This window comes from Solanum tuberosum, unplaced genomic scaffold, assembly GCF_000226075.1.
Source record: "Solanum tuberosum cultivar DM 1-3 516 R44 unplaced genomic scaffold, SolTub_3.0 scf00742, whole genome shotgun sequence".
Lineage (NCBI taxonomy): Eukaryota > Viridiplantae > Streptophyta > Magnoliopsida > Solanales > Solanaceae > Solanum > Solanum tuberosum.
The window spans coordinates 43,022-65,826 of NW_006239663.1; the positions used below are offsets into that span (position 1 = coordinate 43,022).

The 22,805-nt window shown below is 34.1% G+C and overlaps 4 protein-coding genes and 1 long non-coding RNA gene across 5 annotated transcripts; 4 read left to right on the forward strand and 1 right to left on the reverse strand.

The window, feature by feature from the left end:
- Window positions 1-3,437: 3,437 nt before the first annotated feature.
- On the reverse strand, window positions 3,438-6,565 carry LOC102577591 (adenylate kinase-like). Its single transcript, NM_001288350.1, is given in 6 exon segments — window positions 3,438-3,581; window positions 3,801-3,867; window positions 3,869-3,883; window positions 3,886-4,073; window positions 4,731-4,871; window positions 6,236-6,565. Coding segments are annotated over 6 exon segments (864 nt in total). The 5' UTR covers window positions 6,545-6,565.
- Window positions 6,566-10,365: 3,800 nt separating this feature from the next.
- On the forward strand, window positions 10,366-14,120 carry LOC102580068 (thioredoxin-like protein AAED1, chloroplastic). Its single transcript, XM_015305338.1, has 7 exons — window positions 10,366-10,599; window positions 11,699-11,840; window positions 11,943-11,988; window positions 12,415-12,474; window positions 13,186-13,222; window positions 13,827-13,906; window positions 14,009-14,120. Exons 1-7 carry the CDS (start codon window positions 10,416-10,418, stop codon window positions 14,102-14,104), a joined length of 645 nt encoding a protein of 214 aa, XP_015160824.1. The 5' UTR covers window positions 10,366-10,415; the 3' UTR covers window positions 14,105-14,120.
- A 979-nt stretch (window positions 14,121-15,099) lies between these two features.
- LOC102606081 (uncharacterized) lies at window positions 15,100-16,715 on the forward strand. Its single transcript, XR_368946.2, has 2 exons — window positions 15,100-15,972; window positions 16,525-16,715. It is a non-coding gene; the product is annotated as an uncharacterized lncRNA (long non-coding RNA).
- A 1,791-nt stretch (window positions 16,716-18,506) lies between these two features.
- On the forward strand, window positions 18,507-19,607 carry LOC107058998 (probable F-box protein At4g22060). Its single transcript, XM_015305336.1, has one exon. The coding sequence runs from the start codon at window positions 18,507-18,509 to the stop codon at window positions 19,605-19,607; it is 1,101 nt and encodes a 366-aa protein (XP_015160822.1).
- A 1,666-nt stretch (window positions 19,608-21,273) lies between these two features.
- Window positions 21,274-22,784, forward strand: LOC102606419 (DNA topoisomerase 6 subunit A). Its single transcript, XM_006367203.2, has one exon. The coding sequence runs from the start codon at window positions 21,382-21,384 to the stop codon at window positions 22,639-22,641; it is 1,260 nt and encodes a 419-aa protein (XP_006367265.1). The 5' UTR covers window positions 21,274-21,381; the 3' UTR covers window positions 22,642-22,784.
- The last annotated feature ends 21 nt before the right edge of the window (window positions 22,785-22,805 follow it).

Here is a 22,805-nt window from a genome sequence, read left to right on the forward strand (position 1 = left end):
AAGTATATATTCCCAGGCACTGGGGCCCACATATATTGACAAATAAAAGATGTTTTAATAGATATTTAATATTTTCATTATTTCTCCACATATAGATTTTATGTTTGTTTTTTCATGTATTCTTGTATGGTTCCCCTCAATCACTCGGACTTCTTTTTCAGTCCTCTCACTTCGTTCAAGCTATATTATATCCTTCCTCTCACTTGAACTGGTCGAGAATGTTGCAATAGAATTTAAGTTTTGGTTGTGGCATTTTTTTTATTGTAAATATGGGAAAATGCACTTCTCCCTGTCCAACTTTGGACGGAGCAAGTAATGACAAATTCAGAATTTAGAATCAATAAGTTTCATTTTTTTATATGTACTTAATTCGTTTTCTCACACACATACATAATGCTAGATGTTTAGGAGTGTGTTTGATATGCTGGAAAAGCTTAAATAGTCCATAAAAATATAGTATCGCCTTATCTCTTGTTTGATTACTAATCTTGCGATAAGTTATATCAATATTAATAATTAGTACTGAGATAAATTATTCATGTTAACATGAGCGATTTGTAACTAGTCTCAATAGACGTGTAGGAAAAATAGTACATATACATGTTTTTTAGTTTCCATATCATAGTGGGTTTTTTATTACTCCATTCGTCTCAATTTTATGTGAAACTCTTTCTTTTTTAGTTTGTCCTACCCACACAAACAAAAAGAAAAAGGCACAATACATAGCACACACCTTTAACATAGCCTCAACTGACAACTGAACACTTGATACACATCTAGACACCTCAACTCATATGTACACTGACAGATGAAAACTCCAACTTAAAAATATTCATGTGTCACGTCAGTATTAAGGTGTCTACGAGATAATGAGGATGAGTTGAGGTGTCTATGTGTGCATTCTCAAAGTTGGAGCATTCAGTAATCTAACAGAAGTTCACTGCTAAGCTGAATCCAATCCAATATAAGTACCTCAATAAACACATAAATGAACAGTATTAAGTAATGTTGTTTACTATTATAGAAGGCTATTCATTTGAAAAACATAACTTCCTCCTGTAATAACTCAATGACTATTGTTCTTGCAATATGCCATGAAAAATTAAGTTTTTGCTGCACATAAAAAGATACCTTTGTGAAGAGGAAAATGGATTTGACTCATTCATCTACAGTATTAGTTGGCTTGTTTTGTCCAAGAACTCTGCAAAACAGAAGTTTTATAGTAAAAAAGAAATACTTATCATATTAACTCTCTGGATTTTCCAATGGTACCTAAGATTTGATATTTTGATCAATTTTCAATCATCCTTGCTAGAATTTTTTAAAGAGTTTAAAAAAAGTCACCAAAATAGCAAAAAGAAATTGCAATAGTTATCTAAATCACTATGAATTATGGTAAAAGATTAAGCTTCATGAAATAGGAGAAAGAAAATTTGAGGAATGAAACACACTTCATAAGAAGCTTAATTAATGTATTTGAATTTGACTCCCTTATAGAGGAAAAAAAACTTACAAATAATAGTGGCATAAATAGAAGTTTTGTTTACTAAAGAACCAAATGTTATGAATTCAAGTACCATTCCAACAGTATTATGAGTTGTGGACTGAGAGGCGCAAGAGTAGTATTTCGCATTGCAATTGAAATCAATTTTCTTTGTTTATTTTTTATTCTTTTGGTGCCTTGGATTAATGTATTTGAATTCAACTCCCCTATAGTGGAAAAAATGTACAAATAATAGTGGCAGAAATAGAAGTTTTGTTTCCTAAAAAATCAAATGTTATGAATTCAACCATTCCAGAAAGAGTTATGAGTTGTGGACTGAGAGACGCAATAGTAGTAATGTCGCATTGCAATTGAAATCAATTTTCTTTGTTTATTCTTTATTCTTTTGGTGTCTTGGATTAATCTATTTGAATTCGACTCCCCTAGAGCGAAAGAAAACATATGAATAATAGTGGCAGAAATAGAAGTTTTGTTTACTAAAGAACCAAATGTTATGAATTCAACATTTCAGCAGTGTTATGAGTTGTGGATTGAAAGGCGCAAGAATAGTAATGTCGCATTGCAATTGAAATCAATTTTCTTCGTTTATTCTTTATTCTTTTGGTGCCTTGGAATTATATGTTGGGTTTTAAAATGTGTGAACGGAAAAATGAAGAGTTGTGACTTTAATGAAAAATTGGATTTTATGAAGAGTTGTGACTTTTAAGAAAGATTAAATAAGAATTCTGATATGTGAGGAAGCCACATAGGTGTGTCTAAGATTTTCTTATTTATATATATATATATAAGATAAGATTAATTTTTTTCTAATTATAGTAAGCTAACATTCTTTTAGGGACAAATTAAAAAGAAAAAAAGTGTCACATAAACATGGATATATTTAGTTGAAACTCAAAAAAAAATGTTTTTAAAGATGAAATGATAAAAAATAACTTTGAAAGTTAAAAATGTATTTGAACATGTATTTTATTTAAAATTAAGTACAAGTTTTGTAAGTGGAAAAAATAATTTTACTAAAAATAATAGAACAAACAAATTAAAACAATGACAGTATAACTATTTTTGTCTAGTTATCACTTTAATCATTGACTTTAAAATTATCCTAATCCATTAATAAATGTTTTATGTACTTCCTCTTTTACCCTTTCTTTTCATGCTATTGGATTATAAATTAGACACGTTTCTTTTCTATATTGTTACTTGTTAGTTTGGATAGCGTTAAAATTTTCCATGACCAAAAGATTAGTTGAATTATTCATTTTAATTAGTGTTTGGCATTATTCAAATCTTGACAAAATAAAAGAAAGTTGATGTTACACTTGATGACTTTATGTGTTGGCACCAAAACTTGTGTAAGCACGTTTTTCTCCTTTATTTTTTTCCTCTATTTGACCAATGCGTTTTGATCTATACATACCGTATAATTTACATAAGATAGAAAGATTATTTCCAAAACACCCTTAGATCAAAGTCAATTCCCTTTCTCTTCTACAGAGTAAACACTTTTAACCTGCAAAGAAGCCAATTGACAATTTTCAGTTGTAATTGGAGAAATTGCCAAAAGATCAACCAACTAACAACAACATTAATTTACTAATGCACCAAATAAAACCATATTAGTTGCATATATCAGATTATATGTCATATACCTAAGTATTAAATCAGAATGTATCAATTACTATAAGCTTATTACACAATTGTAAAAAATAATCATCTTTATAACTCTTAGTTGAAACTATGGTACAACAGACCTCTTCATATGAATTTGAAATTCAACAATGGCAGCCACCGTATTTTTACGGCTTCAAAGTACACTCAAAAGGTTTGTTATTTGACTTAAATTAATAGGAAAATAGAAGGGAAACCAATGAATATGTTCTTTTTTCTGCAAAATTGTTAAGCGCGCGCACACATGCAAAGCAGCGGAGAGAAACTAAGCTGCAGCAGACAGTTTATATTCCTGTTCATCAAGGTTGAGAACTTCCAGCAACTTAGGCCATGATTCGGGGATGCCTCCCGGTAAATCAAATTCCAGTAACTTTCCTTGGCTACGGTAGAAGTCCTCAACAGGCTGACTCTGCAATCATAAAAAAGAACGAGAATCATACAGCTTTTCTATTTTTTTCGTTTTCTAGAGAAAGCTGATAATAGCATAGATGCTGAATGACTGTTAAGGCGTTAACTTATGAGGGGAAAATATGTTGCTTTGATAGTAGTTACTCGTGTTGAAGAAAAAATGCTTTATTAGAGTATTAGCAAACTTGAAAATATTGTGGTTAAAATATCAGAACAATACCTTATCCCAGTATATACTGAGCCTTTCCTTAACAATAGCTTCTGTATCATCTGCTCGAGTGATTAACTTTGAAACACACTGTGAGGGAGGGTTAAGGGGAGCCATGCTGATCCTAGGAGCCCCATTTTCACCAGCGACATCTATAGATGCCACGTTGAAATTCTTTCCACATTCACTGCAGATCCTTCGGCCAAGGCATTTCTCAATCAATACCCGCTCTGGAAGTTTGAGATTAACCACCAAATCTATGTCTGTAACCTCAGTCAGTATTTCCTGATGCAGAAATAGACACAAATGTAAGAGAACTAGCACAAAATTTTGTCTGACACGTCTGACATAAATTGAGATTACACGAATGTATTTGGAAAAGTGACTAGAATAGGAAGTAGACTTTTGATATCACTTCTATAATCTTTTCAAACCCCGCCGCCACATACAGGAAGCGGGGTACCTTCTCATAGACAAAAAGGTAGAAAAATGTTGCAAAGGATCTTCACTTTCTTGCCCAGTTCCCATACCTCTGCCGACAAGACTGAAATTAGAAAGTCACATCATATATCTAGACAAAGAAGTAGCGTGAAGTCGTGAACAGGGCAGAAATTCCCAGCAGCATTCAAGAAGCTACTTTAATGAACAGTGGTAACAAAATCCTATTTTATGAAGTTTTAAGTAACTAATACAACAATACACTATTTCAAGCATCACTCTTGACTCCCAGTATTCAGGCTAATGCATTTAACATTGACACCTAAATTGAGCAGCGCTTAGCCTCTAACTTGTTACTTTTCTCTTTTTTGGTAAGACGGGAATGGCTAATTCATTCTCACAGTCACAGCCTAGTATTTTTTGAGATAACCAGAGCCAAGAGGTAAAGCATAGACAAATTGAGAATGACAGAATTTTATGCAGGAAAATTAAATGTATACTCACTGCTTGTCTCACAGTTCTAGGGAATCCATCAAGTATGAATCCAGCTTCACCCTTAGCTTCCCCACTCTCGAGCCTTTTAGATAGTAAATTCAGTATAATCTCATCTGAAACCAATTTTCCTTGGTTGACAATCTCTGCAAGCTGAATGAGGATGAAGCCGATCAGGAGATGAACGAATTTCATTAAGTAACACCATAAAGCTGGAAATAGATATAATAAGAACAACTATGCCTCAATCCCAAACTCAAGCTAGGGTCGGACATATGAATCCTCACTAACCATATAGCTCCATTTTAGATTATCTCAGGCTAATACACAAAAATTAAAACTTCAAGAATATGTCTATATTTTGTACTGGTATATGAATCTCAATCATGACAAAAAGACTCCCCAAAAGTATAGGAATGGTCTCGACCTCTAACAACAATATAGCATACAATACAAATATGCTATAACCATCAACTCTCTTTATAAGCAAAAAATCTTAAGTATAGTTGATCTTATGTTCGTTTACTAATATATACACCAAATCAAATTAAACATCATCGACTTCTACCTATTTGGGTTCTGTATCTTTTTTCAAGTTGCTGTGTCTCTTTCTCATACTACAAAAACACTGCTAGGATAAAAGGCCCACAGCTTTATGGCAACTTTCTACTCCTCTCCTTGGACAACATAGGAGTAAGTAAGACTCCAGATAATACCTCCTTCCCAATATTAAGCTACCACCAAACCTCTAAATTGTTTATTAACAGTTCACAAACTTCTTCCCAGACATCACCTGAATGGATCAAATTTTCTTGGTCTCTGTTCTCCCAAATTAGATTCAATCTAGCATACCATACCCCTCCCTATCATAAGGAACTCCTTTCCCGATATTTGGTTCTTCATCTCTGCCTTGGACAACTAGGGGCCAAGGCATATAGATCTAACCTTACCAGCACCAGATAAGACTTGTGTAACTGTCATATCATTAATGAATCAGAAAGTTCACATTTTTACAACCCGAAAGCTGGTTTTGATGAAATCAAAACACTATGGTCGAATTCAGCAAACAAGCAATTGATATTAGCACCCACTATCTCCAACTCTCAACATATCCATACCAAAAAAATGAACAAAAATATATACATCCACCGTCTTTAAATCCCGACTTCGTTTCTACAGGCAACATTTGAAGAAATCACCAACAACACCATACCCAGCGTAATCCCACAAGTGGAGTTAGGGGAGGTTAGGACGTACCCAGACCTCATCGCTACCTTCGTGTATTGACTCCTAAAGAAATCAACCACAACAACAACAGTGTAATCCAACAATGCACGCACACCTTATCACTACTTTAGTGGGGTAGAGAGACTGTTTCGGATTGACTCACCACGAAATCAATCTCTAAAATTACCAATATACAGTAAGCTTTAAACCCAAAATGGAAAAACTAAGTAATTGACTTAACATATAAACCCAAATTTATTGGAAAAAAGGGAACAAACAGCTCAACATACTTGTTTCGACAAAGGACCTGAAGATTTCAACTCATCACGAACAAGATCTCCGGTAGCAATATGAGGAACGCCTAAAAGGGTTGAAAGACGGCTAGCATATGTACCTTTTCCGACACCGGGACAACCCAAAAAGACCCATTGGACAGTTTTAGCCTTGGGATCAACACTTGTAGAATGGGGATTATGAGGGTAAGATTGGGATTTCACTGTCTCAGATGCAGCTGCTGTAGATAAAGATCTACTGATAAGGGAAATTGAATTGGATGAGGAAGATGATGAAGATCTGAACAGGCGGATCATGGCCGCCATTGCCGGAAAATTCTCCCGGAGTTATTTTTCTTGGGAAGTATGAAGAGAAAAGTGAGAAAGGGGAGAAAAAGGGAGGCGATTTCCTAGTAAATAGGAAAGAGTGTTGAAAATTTCTAGGTATTAATGATAACGGGTCACATGAATCGACCCGACTTTATCGGGTTGAAGTTGATATTGTGTCGGAGAGGACTATGTCTACGCAATCTTACTCGTATTTAAATGAAGAGAGGTTTCCGATAGACTTTTGATTTAAGTAAATTATCATATCAAAATTTAGTATGAAAAGGACATATAATAATATCAAAATTTAGTATGAAAAGGATATATAATAATAAGAAGTCGTGTTAAAAAGGGGAGGAGAAAGTGATTACACTAACAACTACAAATAATATGGTAATTGAACCAATGGTTCTAGCGAGACAACATATAATAGTCAAATTGAAGACTAAAATAGTATGAGAGTAATAATAATAAAAATAATAGTAATTAAATAATGCTCGATTATTTACTAAATGTTTATCTAAATAAGAGAAATTAAATAATATTCGACTATTTACTACTTTCTCCGTCTCATTTTATGTGGCACCATTTCCTTTTTGGTCAGTCCCAAAAAGAATGTCACATTTCCTAATATAGTAAGTATTTAAAGGTACAATTCCTCTTTTACCCTTGTTGGTCCCACTTAATCTTAAAATAATAGTCCAATACATTTATGAGGAGAGAGAAAAGTGAGTCTACTTTTTAAAGGGCAATTTGATAAACATTTCAAAGTCTTCATTTATTTTTTAAACTCCGTGTCCGGTCAAATGTTGCCACATAAAATGGGACGGAGGGAGTAAATGTTTATCCTGATCTTCGACCTCCATATCTTTCAATCTTAAGTTTATGTTCTCAATAAGTTGTAGGTTTGTTTTGTCTTAGTAAATCTCTTTTCCCTATTTTTTCCGACCTATCTCAAGTTCTTTTCACACACATAATAACCAACTCTAACACCGCTTTACTGGGTATAATGTATATCTCCATTTCACCTATCCAAATCATCTCAATTTCAGCTCTTTTATTTTGTCCACCACAAATATCACTCTCACCTTATTTCAAAAATCGTTTCTAATCTTATATATCCTAATATGCTCATACATCAATTTCAATATTCTTATTTCAATTACTTTCATCTTTCGGACGTATAACTCTCAATTGTCCATTAATTTTTTTGTCAAAGAAAAAAAAATTCCTACTTTTCAAATTATCTATCGTATTTATTTTTTATATAAAAGATTTTTTTTACTATCGTTTGTATCTTAATATATGATCTTTCTTCGTTAAAAAATATTCACTTAGTGAGATGTTTGCCATCAAGAAAATTACTATCAAGCATAAAAAAAAAAATGTTAATTTTATTTTGAATATTTAAATTATTATTTTTTTAAATCGGGATAAATAATTTAAGACGAAAGAAATACCTATTAAGATTATAAATTTTAATACCTTTTTAAAATTTCGTATTTCTAGATTAAAAAAAAAGATGAAAAATAATAGGAGTATTGTTTTTTGTAATATTAACGGTGGTAGGGGTGGGGGTGTCAATTTCTTTTGGATCAACCCGTATTCGTTGGGTCAGGAATTGGAAGACCCGACCAAATTAAATAGGGACTCAATTACCTAATTATATCGATTTTATCCTGATCTTCGACCTCCATATCTTTCAATCTTAAGTTTATGTTCTCAATAAGTTGTAGGTTTGTTTTGTCTTAGTAAATCTCTTTTCCCTATTTTTTCCGACCTATCTCAAGTTCTTTTCACACACATAATAACCAACTCTAACACCGCTTTACTGGGTATAATGTATATCTCCATTTCACCTATCCAAATCATCTCAATTTCAGCTCTTTTATTTTGTCCACCACAAATATCACTCTCACCTTATTTCAAAAATCGTTTCTAATCTTATATATCCTAATATGCTCATACATCAATTTCAATATTCTTATTTCAATTACTTTCATCTTTCGGACGTATAACTCTCAATTGTCCATTAATTTTTTTGTCAAAGAAAAAAAAATTCCTACTTTTCAAATTATCTATCGTATTTATTTTTTATATAAAAGATTTTTTTTACTATCGTTTGTATCTTAATATATGATCTTTCTTCGTTAAAAAATATTCACTTAGTGAGATGTTTGCCATCAAGAAAATTACTATCAAGCATAAAAAAAAAAATGTTAATTTTATTTTGAATATTTAAATTATTATTTTTTTAAATCGGGATAAATAATTTAAGACGAAAGAAATACCTATTAAGATTATAAATTTTAATACCTTTTTAAAATTTCGTATTTCTAGATTAAAAAAAAAGATGAAAAATAATAGGAGTATTGTTTTTTGTAATATTAACGGTGGTAGGGGTGGGGGTGTCAATTTCTTTTGGATCAACCCGTATTCGTTGGGTCAGGAATTGGAAGACCCGACCAAATTAAATAGGGACTCAATTACCTAATTATATCGATTTCGAATATGCCATTGTGCAAGAATATTCTATCTTCTCAACTTTTCTTTACACGTTTTTAAAATAAAAGTTTAGATAGTTTGGTTGCACTTTATAGATATTTTACACCATTTTTGTTATCGACAAGAAAGATAGTTCGAAATACTAAATTTCTGCGACATGCATAGTTTATAAAAATAAAAAAGTTGAACTAAAAAAATTATGGTAAGTTAATAAAATTACGTTTTTAAATTTGAGATTAAAGAATAAAATTACTTTTAATAGAAAATCAGGTACATTGCAATCTCTTTTTTTCAAGTTTTTTTTTTTTTTTTAGTTCTAACAAGTTTGTAAATTCAAATGTATTATTGTGATACATTATTTAAATTTTAAGCTATATTTTTAAAAATACTAGTATTACATTTTATTACTCAACTACTTATAAAAAAATATTAACATGTGACCAAGGTTTAATCTTAAGGATCAAATAAATTATTGTCAGAATTTATAAATTTAAAAAATTAAATTGCTTTCATATAATATGTGGAAAAAATAAATAAATATTGAATATAATATCTTTATTTGAAATTCAAGACAAATAGAAGAAAATAACTCATCCCCGTTCTCCAGCCCAACCTCCTCATCTTTCATCACCCCCACCTTATAATATTTGTTTAGATTTTTATTTATTTTTAAATAATATTTTTTATTTACTTATAAATTTTTAAGAATAAGTAAAAAAATAATTACTAATAATATTTTTTCAATTTATATGTCTTATTTTTTTTAGTTGATCTCAAAAAATGATACATTTCTATGTTAAGTAACAAATTAACTTAAACTTTAAAATGTTTATTTTTATTGCACTTGGGTCGAGAGTCTTTTGAAAATAGTCTTTCAACCTTTACGAGTTAGTGATAAGGTCTACGTACATTCTACCTTTTCCGAACCTCACTTGTGAAATTTTATTGAGTATGTTGTGCTTGCTGAAATAATTATAATCACACAAATATGTATGACTTATTTAGACCATAAGTTTCAAAAAGTATTTCCTTCTTTTTTTAACTTTATGTCAAATTGAATTACCTCACATAAATTATGACAGATGAAATATGATTTCTCTCCTACCAAAAATTAGGCATTCAGTTGAAAAAGTAAGCTTTAACCAACATCAACACCCTTCAACTTTGAACGTGCACAGATAAAATTAAACAAGTGGACATATGTCCTATACATAATACAAATAGAATGTCACGTAGGATACAAATTGTCACGTATTATTTCTAAAAAAAAATTAAGAAGGGGGTATTTAACCACGTGTAAGCTTAGTTGCCACATCTCCAAAAGTTCGGACATTCAAGAATCCTCTGTTTTACACTCTTTACGCCAATGGCGATTTCTCTCAATTCTGGCCTTACTGTTGCAGTTAGCAGAAGTATTCGTCAAACCCCACTTCACAATGTTAATTTGACAACAAACCCATTTAGTTTTAACTGCAATTTCAGCTTAACCCCCAATTTTTCAGCCATTTCTGCCTCCCACAGGTCCTCCTCTGTTATCTACAACTCCACAGGTTAGCTTATATTCTTTGTCTTGTTATAAGTACTCCAATTTTGAGTATGCACCTCAATTCGTATTCATTTTATCAGTTGGATACTCAAATTTATGCGTTACGTCAACGTTGGGTGTCCATGAGATATAGTGGGGACGAGTTGGAGTGTTTAGTTGCTAGTTAACACTAAGTTGAGGTGTTGTAGATGTACACGTTCAAAGTTGGAGTAGTTACGTTCTAGGTGAGGTCAAGTGTAAGTGTTTGTTTATATATTATGTCTAATGATACTATGTGAATTATAGAGGTGGTGTTGGGTGTCCACTAGACATAGAGCAAGTCACGTTAGTGTCGGGTGTCCATGAGACATAGTGGGGGCGTATTGGAGTGTTTAGTTGGTCGTTGAGACTATAAGTTGAGGTATTTAGACGTGCACTTCTAAAGCTGGAGTAGTTACTTGTAAAGTCAAGAGTTTGAGTGTGTGTTTATAAATTATGACTAATGTTATTATGTGAAATATAGAAATAGTACAACTTTATTTATTGTGTTATTCCACCCCTCTCTAGAAGTGGAGTAGATATTTTTAGTTTATGGGTTACGAATCACAATTCATTTCGTATATTGGGTTCTGGATAGATTATTTATACATATTAAACGAATTTTTCGAAACAAATATTGGGTTTGAGTCTAAGTTGCTAGTTACGCCGAACACATAACTAGAGGCGGACCCAAGATTTGAAGGCGACGGGGATACCACTATCTCCAATTGAAGTAAAGAATCAATGAAACACCATAATAAATACGAATTATTTTAGCCAAGACTCGAACTCAGGTTAATTCACGCTCAAGGGCCAAAGCGGCACGATAACCAGATGCCCCAATCCAACAGATATATTTGAGGGGTCCTTTTATAAAATATGATAGTTCTTCAAGGTATATTATAGACATATATACAGAGTTTGTCTCTCAAAGCTTGGGCAGATGAGAAAAAATCACCTAGTGTTTTAGCCTCCGTTGGGAATTGAACATCAGACCTCATGGTTCTCAATACACTTCATTGAATACTAATGATAATTAAGATGTTTAGTTTTGTTAATAAATATTAGAGTACTGGTTGAAATAGGAACTGAGACTCCAGTGGTGAGTGAGGACACCATCAATGTGTTGGACGATGTTCAAGTATTTGATCTGAATGGACAAGGAGTACCTATTTCGGATCTGTGGAAAGATAGGAAAGCAGTTGTCGCCTTTGCTCGTCATTTTGGGTAATCTTTCTATGGCCTTATGCTCTATTTCTTCAAAAACTGGTAATCAAAAAGCATGTTATTGGTGAAGTATGTTCTACTTATTCTAGTTCCCGATTGCAGATGTGTCCTTTGTCGCATAAGAGCTGATTATCTTGCAGCTGAGAAGGTAATGCTTCTTCTTGACTACATTTTTGAAAGTCATCATTTTTTCTTCTTCCAAGTGTTCTGCTGAAACTATCCCAAGGTTCACTAATGTATTTCCAAGGTCCAAATGACTAGTCTTTTAGTATCCTTGTTTGATGTTGGCGAGTTAAGTCGTGGGAATAGCATAAGTTGCAGTATCTATCATAATGTATAGATTTTCCATCGGAAACATTCTCTCTACCTCCCAAGGTAGAGGTAAGGTCTTCATACACACTACCCTCTCCAGACCCCACTTGTGGGATTACACTGAGTATGTTGTCGTTTTAATGTAGATTATGTTATCTTCAATACGTTAAACAAGTTATTCTAACCACAAAGTGACAGTGCACATATCCTTAAGTTCCACCATTACTACAGTTTACATCCTTATACCGTCTTCTGTTCACAGGATAAGATGGATGCAGCTGGAGTTGCACTTGTTTTGATTGGACCTGGTAGTGTTGATCAGGTATATAGCAGCGATGCTTCTTGCACCGAGTTGCTTATCCATGGATTAACTCTCTTTATTCTTTCCCCTTCGAGAAATTTTTTAAACAGTTACTTATCAACAATAACAAAAAAATCTTAAACGGTTATGACACCTTCCATTTTTCTTGTCCCAAGTTACATCATCCCACTTTTAGAAGTTGCTTCTTAACTCTCACAATCATTTTGGGTATGAAGAATAAACGCATAATAGATAAAGAAACGATCAAACTTGGCCTCAGCTGACAAGTATAAGCACTCAAACTTTGAGAGTGGACATCTAGACACCTCAACTTGGTCATAACTGATAACTAAAACTTCAACTTGTCCCCATTGTGTCTCATGGACACCCGACTATGATGTGACACATACATTTTGGAGGTGTCTAGATGATCATTTTTTGAAGTTGGAGTGTTCAACTGGAATAGCGGAGACGAGTTATGGTGTCTAGATGTGCATACTCAAAATTGGAATGTTTAGTTACCAGTTACGACAATGTTTGAGTGTTTGTTTATGTATTACGCCAATAATAGAAGTTTTCTCTATTACAAGGATCTTTTTTTTTTTTAAGCCCATTTCAACTTGTGCTGCAGTTGTTTGCTTCCTTTCTGTTTCTTGCTCCTTTATGATTTCAAGAGCTCATTAAAGCTGGATTTAGTTGTGACTCGTGTCCCCTTCTTTTTCTTTTCTCCAGGCCAGAAAATTCTATGAGCAAACAAAGTTTAAAGGAGGTAAGTTTCGAATAAAAGACCTTGTGTCCACAGTGGCTCAGTGTCTGTTACTGGAAGTCCGTTATATCCCATGAACTCAGTTCTAGCAATGTCCAATGGTATATATGCTCCACAGGACCAGTGACCTCGCTCGAATGCTATTGCACTATAAGTTACAGTTTCCCCTAAAAGAAAATTTTCAGCATTAGTAGAATTAACAATGTGAAGCAGTGAGGGATATAAGATATATTCTATCTGATGCGTATAATTCTAAAGCTACGGGAAGGGTCAAAACAGGTAAAAATTCACAGAACGGCTAAGAGGGTTGTTACATCATTCACCACTAAAACACACGTTCATCCTCGAACGTAAAGAGAAAGAAAGTACCAGGGCCTGATCACGTGATGTTATGTTCCCCTTCTAAACAAACTAGAAAGATCCAGAAGACAGAAACCTATCACGACCCAAAAAAATTCGAGGATTAATTGCTGCTAGAAGTGTTGCTAGTTTGTTACATTGGCATTCTTATTAAGCTAAAGTATATTCTGGTTTTGTTTCAAAGCTTTCTTTATCTGCGATTTTTCGAAATGTGACACCTTGACAGAGGTTCATTATTGTTATTCAGAGGTTTATGCTGATCCAAGCTATAGGTCTTATGAGGCTCTGAGATTTGTGTCAGGCATTACAACTACATTCACTCCCGGGGTATGCAAATAAGATCGATGCTCATAAAGTGTAACATTTCCAGCTTCTCAATGTATTCTAATAGTGGTCTTGCTCATCTTTTCTTATTTACATCAAATATAGGCAGGTTTGAAAATAATACAGGCATACATGGAAGGCTATAGACAGGATTGGGAGCTTTCTTTTGAAAAGGACACCAGGACACGAGGTGGCTGGTAGGTCAATTTCCATAGATACTATTATAATCTTCTGATTTGTTCGCCAAGGGTCTTTCGGAAACAGCCTCTTTACCTCCATGAGGTAATGGTAAGGTCTGCGTACACTACCCTCCTCAGACACCACTTTGTGAGATTTCACTGGGTATGCTGTTGTAGAATCAGGCAAATTAAGGTTCTTTACCATGTCAAGTCTGTCTGAAGGCTTTATTGTCTATACAACTCATTCAAACTAAGCAGCTTACTTGACTCGGATACAAGGAATCCATAAAATAGATACATAGCTAAACAAAAGCAGATTGTATTACACAAAAGGTTACTTTCTCTCCCTTAAGGAATAAAACAATCACACTAGAACAATCAATACATGAACCTCTATCATAGGCAAAAGGTCATATTCCTTAAAGTTCCTTATCAATCTATGTATTTTTGTTTTGAACAAAAGACCAAAATGAGAGACAGAGAGAGAACGAGTGGCAGAGAGCATAAAAAGAATAATGAGACAGAGAGAGAACGAGTGGCAAAAAGCATAAAAAGAATAAAATCAAAATATAATTCACACACCGTGCATCTCGAGGAACAAAAGTAAATTTTCCTCCAGGACTAGCCCACATGGAAAATTCATAGATGGCTGCACTCGATTGATCAACTCCGTAAGGCACACGTCTTGCCGATAGACCATCGACAACAGAACCATCACTGTCCAAAATGTCCAAAGGTATATTCTCAGGCAAACCCTCAATGCTACTAAATGAGCTTGATTCAACATGGACATGACCCTTCAAAAGATAGCTCTCGCCTTTCAAATAGATAGGCTACAAACAGAAGAAAGTAAATGAGAAGACATGCATGATAAATGAACTAGTAGAATAGAAAAAATTCTAACTTCAAAAGGATCATACCGAAAGGTTAGATGTGTCAATGATCACAGATGAACTCCCAAAAGAAATACATGAATTTGGAAAGCTCAGCTCATGCACTCCCGGAGATTCTACGCACACGTAAAACCCACTAAACATGTTTCTTTCTCTCTTTATTTTCTTCATTTTAGGGTTTCTTACCCATTCCTTTAAACTTCATCTCAAATTTAGAAACTTCACCCCAATCTATGGCCCTTCCTCTTACCCAATCCTCAGATGCCTTATTTCCTTCTATAAAAATCGACATCGACTATTGGACTGGTACACTCAACTTTTATCTGAATCCCCAACACAAACCATTCTAGTTCAGCGATTCGGCGCTCCTCAGACCATAATCACAGCTAATCCGGATAACGTTGAGTACATTCTCAAAACGAATTTTATTAATTATCCAAAGGGGAAGTCGTTTACGGATATTCTAGGCGATTTTCTAGGGCGTGGGATATTCAACGTGGACGGGGAGCTGTGGAGTGCCCAGCGTAAATTGGCTGGCCATGAATTCAGCACAAATTCATTGAGGGAGTTTGTCGTCAAAACTCTAGAAGAAGTAGTCGAAACCAGGCTTGTTCCGTTGTTAATTCAGGCAGCTAAATCTGGCAAAGTGTTGGACTTGCAAGACGTGCTTAGGCGTTTCGCCTTTGATACAATTTGCAAGGTGTCCCTTGGTACTGACCTGCACTGTTTGGATGATTTTTATAGAAGGAAATAAGGCATCCGAGGATTGGGTAAGAGGAAGGGCAATAGATTGGAGTGAATTTTCAAAATTTGAGATGAAGTTTTAGGGAATGGGTAAGAAACCCTAAAATGAAGAAAATAAAGAGAGAAAGAAACATGTTTCTAGCAAAGTGGGTGTTAGAGTGAATGAGTTTTGTAAGATTGAGGGATAAGTGGTTCTATTTATATTTGTGGAAATTTCCACACTTAACTTCTCAACATTACATACATACACAAGGTAAATTTCCGTCCCTTCGTCTTCTCAATCTTGATACAAAATTTATATGCACCAAGTGACTCAGAATTTTCTTTAAAGGCTCCGTTAAATAACTCGTCATTGTCTTAGAATAGCTCGAAGCTTCATGCTCTCTGACTAGTTAGTTTTCGACTTTACTTCTCAACACCATTTAGATTTCACTAAATCAGGGTACTCCCCAGTTGATTTTGGGAAAATTACTTGACAGAGCAAACATATGCCTGTTTACCCGAAATAGTGAGAGATTTACAAGTTGTAATACATAATGAGAGTTTGAGTTTTATCAGTTTCGCTCTGACTCGCTCTGATACAGGTGAACAAATACAATAGATAGTGAATTGATACAAAGCGAATCGATACAATGTATCACGAGTTTTTTTAAAGTAAATTATTGCTACATGTGGTAATTAGCTAAACTATCGCTATGATTGGTAATTAAGGCTCAAAGTTCCGCTATTTTTGAAATTTAGTCATGATTTTATCATATGAAACTTGGATAATTCTTGTTTCATTTTATCTACTTGATTGTGGCAGGACAAAGAAGCAGGTGATGATCCAGATATAAAAGAGATCTTGAATGCTTGTTGTGTACAAGGCTAATTAATCAAGACAGTCTATATATTATGTGTATATACAGATTACAGACACATTATCTAAGTGTATCATTGTATATGTGTATCATAATTAAACAGAAAGAAAATCAAGATGCATCCCTTGTTCTATTACATTGGTTAGATTTTTCGGAGGAGTTAATTGTTCGAGGCCGAGTCAGAGTCAGAATTTTAATTTTAAAACTTCTATTTTAGGAAGATGACTTTAAGCATTGATAATTGAGTTCTAAATGTAATTTGTGTACATATTTAATGAACTTTCTAAATTAAACTGTTTAATGAACTTTTTAGTTACACAATATATTTATTTTTAAAAGTATATAATACCATTTGTATTTATGTCACTATAATGAAGTGAATTGATAAGAAGCAACTCTTTCTTTTAAATAAAGAATAACACACTATGTTTATTAGAGCAAATTGGATGATCGGGCTTAGAGCTGCCCCTATTTATTTTTTTGCGTCACTTGATATGGCAAGCAAACGTGAAAGATGGAGTGAATGACTTGATCAATGAATATTTGATTCTTTCTTCAATGTAGAATGGATTCACACCTAAAGCAGAGAAAGAGATATCTTGTCAGAGGACCAAGCCTCTTTTCTAAAGAATCTTGATCAATGAATATTAGTAACTCGATTTTTACATTTTTCTAAAAAATCTTGATGGTTTTTAAAGTAACATGTGATTGAATGTGCACTAATTCAAAATTTGGAAAAAAATTTAAAAAATAGAATATTGCAAAATAGAAGGAAAAAAATAGTAGAAATTTTAAAAGCTTGATGGAGCAGAGTAAAAGTAGGAAGAACCTAAACACAACATGACAATATATGTTAAATTTAACGAATTAAAATTAATATTTTCCTCCCATCTCGCTCGATTTTTCATCTTGTAATTTTTACGTGTTTACTTCTTTATACTTCGAACCCCCTCAACAAAAATCCTGAATCCGCCACTTGGGACTGTGTTGGCTTTTAGTATGATTCTGATGCGATTACTTTGTCAAGATGGCTGGAAGATAGCTGCCGCTCTTATGGGAAGACACAGGTCCGCTTTCGAGTGAGTTACCATTGGAATATATTAAATGTTGTTGCAAAAGAAAGTATTTTTAACTAATACTTACTCTAAATAGATAGAGACAAAATGGAAAAAAATTGAATTGTAATTTTCAGAATATCCAATATAGGAATTGACATAGTCACATATAGGGATATAGGGGTATTTGTGGTTCGGTTTGGATTGATTATTGGTTAAAATCGAAACCAAATCAATCTAGTCAGTTTTTTAAATTTCTAAAATCAAACTAAATTAAACGAAAAAAATAACTGTCAATTTGGTTATTGTCGATTTAGTTCTGATTTTTTGATTTTTTCGATTTGAAAGTAGTAAATTTTTTGAGGACATACGTATCTCGATAGACACAAACTAGTACATGAACAATCCATAGGAAAGCTACTGTTGGTTCAATTAAGCAATACTAGAGTTATTATTCCACGAATAATGCGATTAAATTAAGAGAAAGCGTGACTATCTTATGTGAGGTAAGGTAGGTAAAGACTAAAATAATGGATTTTGATGGACTTGGACTACGGATTGTAATAATTAGGCTAAAATTTAAGTGTTGAATTTGAGAAAACAATCAAATTAAATACTTAAATCAATCAAGATTTAATAAATTATTTATATTTTATTTATGAATAATATATATATGTCAATTATAAAATTTTCACCTAATTTTTCCTTTTCAAAAATAAATAAGAAGGGAGGTCCAAAACATATTGGGCCTGGCATTCCAAATCCTTGTGAATATAGGAAAGTCCTGCTTCGTCCCTCCCTATTATAAAACGCCCTCAAATTCTCTGTATTTGCCCTAGAATCCTCTTCATCTTCTTCCAATCTATTAAGCTATGGCGGACTGGGCAGGATTGCCCCATGACCTCCTTGTTCTGATTGCTAAGCGTGTTAAAGTGATTGAAGATTACATTGCTTTCGGTTGTGTTTGTAATTCATGGCAAACAGCTTCTACCAAGGACAATTTCGATGTGCTTTCTCCCCAACTTCCTTTGCTAATGCTCCCTGATGATGATGAAAAAACTTATTATCGAGAATTTTACTCTCTTTCCAAAGGTAAAGTCTCACGCAAATTATACCTCCCTGACGCTAAAGGGCGAGATTGTTTCCCAACTCATCACATGGGATGGCTTCTCACCCAATCATTAGACGGAGAAGAGGTCAATTTGTTCAATCCTTTCTCCGCTACCAAAATTCATCTTCCTAACCAATTCGCGTTAAGAGCTTTGCAGAATCCTGACGACTTAATGGAAGGAGGACATGAGTTCTATCAGCATATCAAACTGGCTACTTTATCTGCCAATCCTTCTTTTACATCTGATTATGTACTCGTAATTTCATACAACACAGATGTTAATTATTTGGCTTATTGGCTACCTGGAGATATCAATTGGACTCTATTTGACATGGATGAAAGACATGGTGGAGTCTGCAATATGACTTACTACAAGGGTAAATTTTATCTTCTTACTTGGGGAGCTGAAATCTGGGTTGTTGATGTCCAAAGTCGTGATCGACGCGTAGAGTCGCACTTGATTTATCTTAACGATAACAAGGACTTGTTTCGACATTCAATTCAGTACTATCTAGTTGTCGTAAACGATGCACTCTTATTTGTTGCCAAATTTGGTAGAAATCGCTCTAATGAAAACAGTGCCGTGGACACTTTTAAATGTGAAGTATATGAATTAGATGAAATGAAGTGTAAATTGAAACGGATTCACAACTTGGGAGATTCAACAATTTTTTTGGGTCTTAATGGAGCAACTTCCATCGACTCCACTAAATTTACAGGAGTGATTAAGCCTAATCACATATATTTTACTGATGATTGGATTGAGCAGAACTTAATGTCTGAATGTGGTGGTGGAAAAGACACAGGAGTTTACAATCTTGAAGATGGAAATATTGAATATTTTATCCTGAATTATCACTAAGTTGTATTTGCCCGCCAACTTGGGTAATACCATCATTGTGATGCCAACTTGTATGAGGAGCTATTGTGCTATATGTTCAGTAATTTATTTATTTTTGTTATTTTTGCAATTTATCATAAAGTTAGGTTCTAGTATTTGTTTTCTTTCGTGATTTCAATCAATAAGCTATGATTGGTAATTAAGGCTCAAAGTTTCGCTATTTTTGAAATTTCGTCATGATTTTATCATATGAAACTTGGATAATTCTTGTTTCATTTTATCTAACTTGATTCTTGCAGGACAAAGAAGCTGGGTATGATCCAGATATAAAAGAAATCTTGAATGCTTGCTGTGTACAAGGCTAATTAATCAAGAGACTCTATATATTATGTGTATATACAAACACATTATCTAAGTGTATCATTGTATATGTGTATCATAATTAAACAGAAAAAGGAAATCAAGATGCTTCCCTTGTTCTATTACATTGGTTAGATTTTTCACATAGGAGGAGTTAACTGTTCGAGTCAGAGCCAGAATTTTAATTTTATAACTTCTAAATTTTAGGAAGACGACTTTAAGCATTGATAATTGGATTCTAAATGTAATTTGTGTACATATTTAATGAACTTTCGAAATTAAACCGTTTTAAGAAAAGAAGCTACTTGACTTGGCTGAACCCGTATCTAGTACACAATATATTTATTTTTTAAAAGTATATAATACCATTTGTATTTTATTTTTAATTGCGTGCAATGTCACTATAATGAAGTAAATTGATAAGAAGCAACTTTTTCTTTTAAATAAAGAATAACACGATATGCATGTTTGTTAGAGTGAATTGGATGATCGGGCTGAGAGTTGCCCCTACTTTCTCTGCGTCATTTGATATGATAAGCAAACCTGAAAGATGGAATGAATGACTTGATTAATGAATATTTGATTCTTTCTTCAATGTAGAATGGATTCACACCTAAAGCAGAGAAAGAGATGTACTTGTCAGAGGACCAATCCACTCGAACAAAGCGAGATTAGTGGAATGCAACTTCTTGACTAATGAGCTTCAATATGAGTTTCAAGAAAAGTATACAAAGCACACTAACCTAACTTAATGAAGGTGACTGCCATCACCTTGCAGGAAAAAGGACAAATTGAGCCCTAGTGGTCCTTATCTTATCACGCCACACATGGAGATATCTCAAATAGGTCAAATAGGTAAATTGGTCTGTAAAGATGGGGAAAAACATCTATCGTTTAAGTTTGTCATCACATACTGGGAGTGAGGAATGAGTAACTTTTATATAATATGGTGATTAGTATATGCATTATTTTTTCTAATACATTCGATCAAACGACCCCTTAAAAATTTGCGTATACACACTCACCATGCTGTCTTAATGATTTGTCGAGTTATGTCTGTCTCCATTTATGTTTTTCTTTCCTTATACAATTTTGGACTATTTATTCTTTAGATTGAGGGAGTATGGGAAACAACCTCTCTACATGGTAATATTTGCGTATACTCTATCCTTCTCATATCCTACTTTGTGGGATTACATTGAATATATTGTTGTTGTTGTCCCAATATAAAAAAGGATAGTTCGATGCACGATAATATTTGATAAATTTAAATGACCTAAATTATTCGAGAATCTATTTAAGGACTATTTTGAACCTATACCGAACATTAGGGACCATTTTTGCCATTTTCTCTACTTTAACCAATGCCCTAAGCACTACAGTATCTCTCCTCACGTTTATTGTCATTTCCCGCTTCACCTAATCCCCGTCGCCGATGGCCGACAAGAAGAAACGCCGGCGAGCAGCTCACGACTCCGATTCCGACTCCGAAAGCCGGCCTTTCCAATCCAAGCTCAAACCCGACTCCGTCATCCTCCAAACCCTAAAAGCACTCAAATCCTCCTGTTCCACCACTTCCAAAACCCTATCCCTCTCCGACGTCGGCCTCTCCTCCACCTGCCGTGAAGTCGCCGACCTCCCAATCGATGAGGTACAGTCCGAAATTGAATCGTTAGCGTTTACTATAGCTAAATCCATACTCTCCGGTGAAGGTTTCTCTTTCTCCGTCCCTTCCCGCTCCGCCGCTAACCAACTGTATGTCTCCGAGCTCGACCGCATTGTTCTCAAAGACAAATCATCAGCTCGCAACTTTGGCAATGTGTCTACTGTTCGTAAAGCAACAATTACTCTTAGAATCCTTCAGCTTGTTCATCAGCTTTGCACCAGTAACATTCATGTCACAAAGCGTGATCTTTTCTATACCGACGTTAAGCTGTTTCAGGATCAGACGCAATCTGATGCTGTATTAGATGATGTTTCTTGTATAGTTGGATGTACTAGGTCTAGTCTGAATGTGGTTGCAGCTGAGAAAGGAGTTGTAGTTGGCAGGTTGATTTTTAGTGATAATGGTGATATGATTGATTGTACGAAAATGGGAATGGGAGGGAAAGCTATACCTCCGAATATCGATAGAGTTGGTGATATGCAGAGTGATGCATTGTACATTTTGTTAGTCGAAAAGGATGCTGCGTTCATGAGATTGTCTGAAGATCGGTTTTACAATAGATTTCCTTGTATAATTGTGACTGCAAAGGGTCAACCGGATGTGGCAACTAGGTTGTTTCTGAGGAAGATGAAGATGGAGCTGAATTTGCCGGTTTTAGCATTGGTGGATAGTGATCCTTATGGGTTGAAGATTTTGTCAGTGTATGGGTGTGGATCAAAGAATATGTCGTATGATAGTGCGAATCTGACTACACCGGATATCAAGTGGTTGGGTATTAGGCCAAGTGATTTGGACAAGTATAAGATACCAGAGCAATGTAGGTTGCCAATGACTGAACAGGATATTAAGACTGGGAAAGATTTGTTGGAGGAGGATTTTGTGAAGAAGAATCCCGCGTGGGTTGAGGAGTTGAATTTGATGGTGAAGACTAAGCAAAAGGCTGAGATTCAGGCGTTGAGTTCGTTTGGATTTCAGTATCTGTCTGAAGTATATTTGCCATTGAAGCTGCAAGAACAAGATTGGCTATGAGAATTCAAATCTTGTTGTTTAATTGCTTCGATCTTCTTGTGTTAATTTTAAAGTTAGACGTGTATCTCGTTTTCTGTATTTTTATGGGAGTTTATTGTTGTGTTAATTCACATTTATAGTTAAAACGTACCTTGGTTTTTTATGCTTTTGATTGGATTGGTTTG

What these genes read in the sequence shown, in the direction of transcription:
- LOC102580068 (XM_015305338.1), top strand. Translation starts at nt 10,416, where the DNA reads ATGGCGATTTCTCTCAATTCTGGCCTTACTGTTGCAGTTAGCAGAAGT. An exon ending in ATTATCTTGCAGCTGAGAAG is followed by an intron (nt 11,989 to 12,414) that starts GTAATGCTTCTT and finishes TTCTGTTCACAG; the next exon opens with GATAAGATGGATGCAGCTGG. An exon ending in GACCTGGTAGTGTTGATCAG is followed by an intron (nt 12,475 to 13,185) that starts GTATATAGCAGC and finishes TCTTTTCTCCAG; the next exon opens with GCCAGAAAATTCTATGAGCA.
- LOC107058998 (XM_015305336.1), top strand. Translation starts at nt 18,507, where the DNA reads ATGGCGGACTGGGCAGGATTGCCCCATGACCTCCTTGTTCTGATTGCT.
- LOC102606419 (XM_006367203.2), top strand. Translation starts at nt 21,382, where the DNA reads ATGGCCGACAAGAAGAAACGCCGGCGAGCAGCTCACGACTCCGATTCC.